The sequence below is a fragment of the Muntiacus reevesi genome, unplaced genomic scaffold (assembly GCF_963930625.1).
Source record: "Muntiacus reevesi unplaced genomic scaffold, mMunRee1.1 SCAFFOLD_256, whole genome shotgun sequence".
Classification (NCBI taxonomy): domain Eukaryota; kingdom Metazoa; phylum Chordata; class Mammalia; order Artiodactyla; family Cervidae; genus Muntiacus; species Muntiacus reevesi.
Genome location: NW_027077906.1, coordinates 1 through 7,271, shown reverse-complemented (window position 1 = coordinate 7,271; position 7,271 = coordinate 1). Strand labels below are relative to the sequence as shown.

The window sequence follows — 7,271 nt, the reverse complement described above, 5'->3', positions numbered from 1 at the left end:
ATACTTGAAAGTACTAAGAAAGTGGATCTTAATTTTTTTCATCACAAGAGAAAACAATGTGTAATTACATATGGATAAGGATGCTAACTAAACTTATTGTAGTGATGATTTTGCAACCGATACAAGTATAGAATCACTATGTTTTGTTCTTGAAACTAATATAAGAATACATGTCAATTATATCTCAATTTTAAAAATACTAGTGTACATTTGTGAAAATTATAAATATATTATCCTTTATTGATCAGAATTCTTTAATAGAAACAATTTCAAACAGCTTGTTAATGGCAGAACAAAAAAGAAAATCCTACTTCCTAACTTCAACTTTTATCATCTTTTCATTACTCCACTGCTTTTAACATTTCACAGGACTTTACTAGAGCTGATTTAATGTCCTTATTCTTCAGACAGTAGATAACAGGGTTCAAGGTTGGGGGTACCACAGAATAGAACACAGACAGCAGCAAGTCTAGAAAAGAAGGACTGTTGGATGGTGGCTTTAAATAAGCAACAGCACCCGTTAAAAGGAATGCACTCACAACAACGAGGTGAGGCAGGCAGGTAGCAAAGGCTTTGGACTGGTTCACTCTGGTTCGGATCTTCAACACAGTGGAAAAAATATAGACATAGGAGACCGCAATGCAAACTAAACATGAAAATGCATAACAGACCCCAACGGTCACACTGACAGTAATAGTTGCATGTTCTTGAGAACAAGTGAGTTTTAGTAAGGCAGGAACATCACAAAAGAACTGATGTATCTTATTGGACCCACAAAAATTCAAAGAGAATGTCCCAGTGGAGTACAGTATTCCCAAGGATCCACCGTTGAACCAGGACACAGCCATCAACTGGACACAGGTCCTTTTGCTCATGACAGCCTCATAATGCAGAGGGCGACAGATGGCAACATAGCGGTCATAGGACATCACAGTGAGAATACCAGTCTCTGACCCAGCCGTTAGTACTACCAGGAAAAGCTGTAACACACATTCCACGTAAGAGATGGACTCAGTGAAGGTGATGCAGTTGAAAATAAATTTGGGGACTGTGGTAGAAATAAGGCACAGATCTAAAAAGGACAAATGCCTGAGGAAAAAGTACATTGGTGTGTGGAGGTGTTGGTCAAGAATTGTGAGGAAGATGATAATTAAATTCTCCAACATAGATACTAGGTAGATCAGTGAGAAGAGCCCAGCCTGCAGCCTCAGTAGCATCTGATTCTCAGTAAATCTCACAAGCATGAATTCCATTGTCAGTGTTTGATTCATCGTATTTTAAAAGTATAAGCCACCTATTAAAAAAATTATATTAATATAACAAATGAAATGTCTATTGTTTCTTTATTTTTGAAATATATTTTCTTTGACAATTATGTGCTAGACAGAAAGTTTTTAAATGCCGTATTCATAGTCATATTTATAGCTGCCTGAGTTATAAAATTATAGGTATTACAATTCAATATGGGGCTTCATAGTGATAAACACAATGCAAGTTAGATGTAAGACATGCTGGTTCAAACCCTGGGTCTGGAAGCCCCCCTGGAGAAGGGAAAGGCTACCCACTCCAGTATTCTTGCCTGCAGAATCCCATGGACCAAGGAGCCTGGCTGGCTACTGTTCATAGGGTCGCACAGAGTCGGACACGACTGACGCAACTTAGCATGGCACAGCACAGTTCAATATAACTTAACTTAAATTTATTGTGAAGGAATAAATTCCCCTCTTACTTCTCTCTCTAATTATTTAAAATTACTTCTGACTAAGTTTATTTCTAATAGGAATTTAAGAATTGACCGTGTGATAATATGAAGAGAATGGACACTTTTGTGCATAAATATTATCTTGGTTGATGTGATTTTGGTGTGGGTTTTTCTGCTGACTGTATACTGAAATCTGTTAGAATCATTATTATGAGGTGATACTCCAATTTATTATTCAATTCCTATCAAAGGACACTAAGTTTGTACTCCATCTTTTTGTTAAAATATAATTATTTGGTGAAAATGTCATATTATAATTTATTTTCCCTTTAGTGAAAATATCTAGTATAGCACAAAGAAATTAGAAAACTAATCTGGTAATTTTAACAAAATGGTTTACAAATGTATGGTGTCATTTTTTCATGAAAAGAGAACAACTTAAGTCTATAAGCCAGATATATAGCCTACTATATAAGGAAATAATCTGAAGAACTAACATTAGAGATGTTGATTGTGTCTAATGAGAAAAGCAGGTTGTCTTCCTATTTCAAAGACACACATGGTTTTTCATCCAAATTACTCATACACTCCAACATGAGGAAGGTCTGTGGTCATGTTTTCTTCTCTCAGATCATTTTTAACTTTAGAGTCTCTAATTTTACTTTAGTATCACTTCAACTGCAATTTCTTTACTTCGCCATGCAGTCGATTTTCTTTCCCAATACTTATGCTTTTTTGTTGCTCACTAATTTAAGAAAAATAATAATCTATCTGTCTCTGCACATAAAACACAACTTTTCATACATAAGGCTCTGACTAGATAGTAACTACAAAAACATCAAGGACTCTTTCTTTACTCCTAAAACCATCTTAATCAGGCATTCCCTTCTCTCAGATGTCTAACGAATCCCTGGCCCTGAGTCCATCTCTATTGCTTATGTCCCCAACAGTTGTATTTACATACTATGTTACTGTGCTATAGAATTTTTTTTTAAGCTAAAGCAGTGGGAATTCATAATCACTAACCCACTGAGAATTTTCTACTTATGGAAAGTCTCTCATTCAGTTTAATTTCAGTGCCTTCATTATCTGAGGGTCCTAGGGCAAAAACAATGTTTTTGCGACCGAAACCAAGCAGAAATTATTCATTCTCCAAGAGACATTGAGCCAGATTCAAAGGTACTATTGGGCTTCCTTGGTGGTTCAGATGGTAAGGAATCCACCTGCAGTGCAGGAGACCTGGGTTCAAGCCCTGGGTTCGGAAAATCCCCTGGAAGAGGGCTTGGCAACCCACTCCAGTATTATTGCCTGGAGAATCCCTATGGACGGAGGAGACTTGCATGCTACAGTCTGTGTGATTGCAATGAGTCGGACATGATTAAGCAAAGCATAATCTTGTGCTTATATTGATGCTCTTTCTCTCAACCTGAAAAATTAAGCTCAGTTTTTCTGTTGATTTTCTTTATGTTGTTTCTGCACCCTCCAGTGTAATGGTTTCTCAACTTTTGGCAAGTGTCACTTTGTTGATTTCTTCTTAATCTTTAATTCTGAAAAGTACAAACTAAAACATATACATATGATCTGACAATTCTGTTTTCCCCTCAAAATGCGGACATATTTTTAATTAATAAGACCAATATATATTTTAACATCTGAAAGCCACACATTCTGGTTTTGTGATCATTATTGATATTTTTTATAATCAATCATAATTGTTAACACTTTGACATAAAATCTTCCTATTGTCTAATATGATTCTCTCTGGAGCAGATTAAATTTAAAGCCCAAAATGCTCATATTCTCTAGTCTTATCTTATTATAAAAATGGTCTGAAGCCATCTAATCCTAAAAGTGTATTATTGGGAAAATAAATAGCTATATTTTAACATAAAAATATGTTCATATAAGTGTCAAGTCATTTAAAATTTCTAACAGATAACATGGAAGTTTCTCTCCCTTATATGCACTTTGGACAAGGAAATCTCTCTTTGTGAAGATCTCTTGTAATAATAATATTTTATTTTACTGAATACCATGATTTTATATTTCATTTTAAAAGTTAATGTGTTAATAGCAGAAAATTGGATAAATAACATAGGAGAGAACATCTCATAGAAAAAGTAGGCATTGGATTTATTTTTCCTTTGATTAAAAGTAGGGGGAATAGTGTAAAAGAGAGAAGACAAAAGGTGATGAGAAAGTGAACTAAAATATAATTTAAACCTCCACATTTCCATTTCAAAACCCCACCATGACCTTCCAACTCACAATGATTTTGATTGAATGTCTCTGTCTTGTTTATGTCAGCACTGTTCCCTTTGTACTGTCTCCAAGTTCCAGGGGAAAAAAGTGTTCTTGATGTCCTATGTCTCAGGCATTGCTTTTCCCAATAAGGGACAAAGCTTTGAAAGTAGTTACAAGTGGAACTTCATGGAACTCCTGGCTTCTCCCAGGAGGTTTAAGCTGTACTACTTCTTAGATTCTAAAGCCTTAGAGACCCTAAACTTAATGCCCATCTCAGATCTTAGAGTTGATGCCACTGTCTTTTCCTCTAATGAGACAAAAGATGAAGTCTCATAGGGTCTCATTAAAATAACCTCTCCATCAACCCTGCCATTCATTTGCTTCTAAAGCATGCAAAAATTTAAATTTAAGTCTGTGTCCACTAATCTTCAAATTAAGTCTAGTAATCTCAGCTCAGTTTCAATGGAGAAGGACACTAGAACACTGTCCTCTAACTTAGGAATCAGTAACATAGTTTTTGTTTACATTCCTGAGATACCAAATGGTCCATTGATCTTTCCTCTACTGTCTCTCTTGATATAAGCCAATCTCCATTGAGGATAACTATTCTTCAGACTCTCAGTAATGACCAAATATGTCAGGGCAAAAATGTCCCAAGAGCTCTTAATTCTTGATATCTGTAGTAGTTCTCAAGGGATGTCAATGAACATATAAGAGTTGTGGTTCCTCATGGAACAGCATCATAATGAAGCTCAGCAGGGTCTCTCCATTGCTGTCATAAACTGGGATATGTTTTCAGAGCCTAATCATGTAATGTTATCCTTGTCTTCTAGAATAGACATGAAATGATCTTCCTTTTTTCATTGTTTTGCTCCACATTATGGTCTCTCTAGGTATCATGGCTGAAATACCCTCTGTGTTGTCTATATCTTGATTCTGTTACATAACAAGCTCATGTTATAACTTTCATATTTACCATGGAGTTGTCATTTAGATTATACATTTATCCTCTTAATTTCATGATATCATGTTGCTTTTGGTAAAACCAAAAGAGAGACCCATGAACTCTAACCACATAAACTTTAAAAAAAAAATTTTATTTCATTTTGGGATATAGTTGATTAACAAACAATGTGATAATTTCTGGTGAACAGTGAAGGGACTCAGCCATACAAATATATGTATCCATTACCCAAACTCCCCTCCCATCCAGGTTGCCACATAAGAGTTCCATGTGCTCCTTATTGATTATCCATTTTAAATATAGCAGCACATACATGCCCATCTCAAACTCTTCAACTATCCCTTCCCCTATCCTTCCCCCAGGCAACCTTAAGCTTGTTCTTGAAGTCTGTGAGTCTATTTCTGTTTTGTAAATAAGTTCAGCTGTATCATTTATTTTTAGGTTCCACATATAAGACATGTCATACAATACTTCTCATTTGCTAAAAGAAAAGGTCCACATAGTCAAAGCTATGGTTTTTCTAGTTCAGTTCAGTTCAGTGGCTCAGTCATGTCCGACTCTTTGCGACCCCATGAATTGCAGCACGCCAGGCCTCCCTGTCCATCACCAACTCCTGGAGTTTACTCAAACTCATGCCCATCAGTCGGTGATGCTATCCAGCCATCTCATCCTCTGTCGTCCCCTTCTCCTCCTGCCCCCAATTCCTCCTAGCATCAGGGTCTTTTACAATGAGTCAACACTTCACATGAGGTGGCCAAAGTATTGGAGTTTCAGCTTCAGCATCAGTCCTTCCAGTGAACACCCAGGACTCATCTCCTATAAGATGGACTGGTTGGATCTTCTTGCAGCCCAAGGGACTCTCAAAAGTCTTCTCCAACACCACAGTTCAAAACCATCAATTTTTCAGTGCTCAGCTTTCTTCACAGTCCAACTGTCACATCCATACATGACCACTGTAAAAACCATAGCCTTGACCAGACAGACCTTTGTTGGCAAAGTAATGTCTCTGCTTCTTAGCATGCTATCTAGGTTGGTCATAACCTTCCTTCCAAGGAGTAAGCGTCTTTTAATTTCATGACTGCAGTCACCATCCGCAGTGATCTTGGAGATCAAAAAAATAAAGTCTGACACTATTTTCAGTGTCTCCCCATCTATTTCCCATGAAGTGATGGGACCAGATGCCATGATCTTAGTTTTCTGAATGTTGAGCTTTAAGCCAACTTTTTCCACTCTCTTCTTTCACTTTCATCAAGAGACTTTTCAGTTCCTCTTCACTTTCTGCCATAAGGGTGGTGTCATCTGCATATCTGAGGTTATTGATATTTCTCCCGCAATCTTGATTCCAGTTTGTGCTTCTTCCAGCCCAGCATTTCTCATGATGTACTCTGCACATAAGTTAAATAAGCAGGGTGACAATATACAGCCTTGACGTACTCCTTTTCCTATGTGGAACCAGTCTGATATTCCATGTCCAGTTCTAACTGTTGCTTCCTGACCTGCATACAGGTTTCTCAAGAGGCAGGTCAGGTGGTCTGGTATTCCCAGCTCTTTCAGAATTTTCCACAGTTTATTGTGATCCACAGAGTCAAAGACTTTGGCATAGTCAATAAAGCAGAAATAGGTGTTTTTCTGGAACTCTCTTGCTTTTTCCTAGTAGTCATGTAAAAATGTTAGAGTTGGATTATAAAGAAGGCTGAGGATTGGAGCACTGATGGCTTCAAATTGTGGTGCTGGAGAAGAATCTTGAGAGTCCCTTGGACAGCAAGAAGATCAACCGGTCAATCCTAAGGGAAATCAGCCCTCAACATTCATTGTGAGGACTGATGCTAAAGCTGAATCTCCAATCCTTTGGCCACCTGGAGAGAGGAATCAACTTATTGGAAAAGACATGGATTCTGGGCAAGATTGAAGGTAAAAGAAGAGGGCAACAGAGGATGAGATGGTTGGATGTCATCACTGACTCAATGGACATGAGCTTGAACAAACTCCAGGAGATAGTGAAGAACAGGGAAGCCTTATGGACTTCAGTCCATGGGTTCAAAAAGAGTCAGACATGACTGCAACTGAACAACAACAAACAACAACAAAAATCCACAAACAGTAAATGCTAGAGATTATGTGGAGAGAAGGGAACCATCCTACACAGCTGTTGGGAATGTCAATTGTGAATTTAGAATGTGGTTCCACAGTCACTATGGAAAAGAGTATGGAGGTTCCTCAAAAAACTAAACATAGAGCTACCATATCACCCTGAAATCTCACTCCTGGGCATATATTCAGAGAAAGAGATAATCTAAAAAGATACATACACCTCAGTGTTCACTGCAGCACTATTTGCAATAGGTAAAACATGGAATGACT

The 7,271-nt window shown here is 37.4% G+C and overlaps 1 protein-coding gene across 1 annotated transcript; it reads right to left on the bottom strand.

The window, feature by feature from the left end:
- Positions 1–341: 341 nt before the first annotated feature.
- LOC136155225 (olfactory receptor 14K1-like) lies at positions 342–1,253 on the bottom strand. The gene has a single exon (XM_065917079.1). It carries the CDS (start codon positions 1,251–1,253, stop codon positions 342–344), a length of 912 nt encoding a protein of 303 aa, XP_065773151.1.
- Positions 1,254–7,271: the final 6,018 nt, after the last annotated feature.

Bases quoted from the DNA above. Each gene is read 5' to 3' on its own strand.
- LOC136155225 (XM_065917079.1), bottom strand. From the start codon at position 1,253: ATGGAATTCATGCTTGTGAGATTTACTGAGAATCAGATGCTACTGAGG.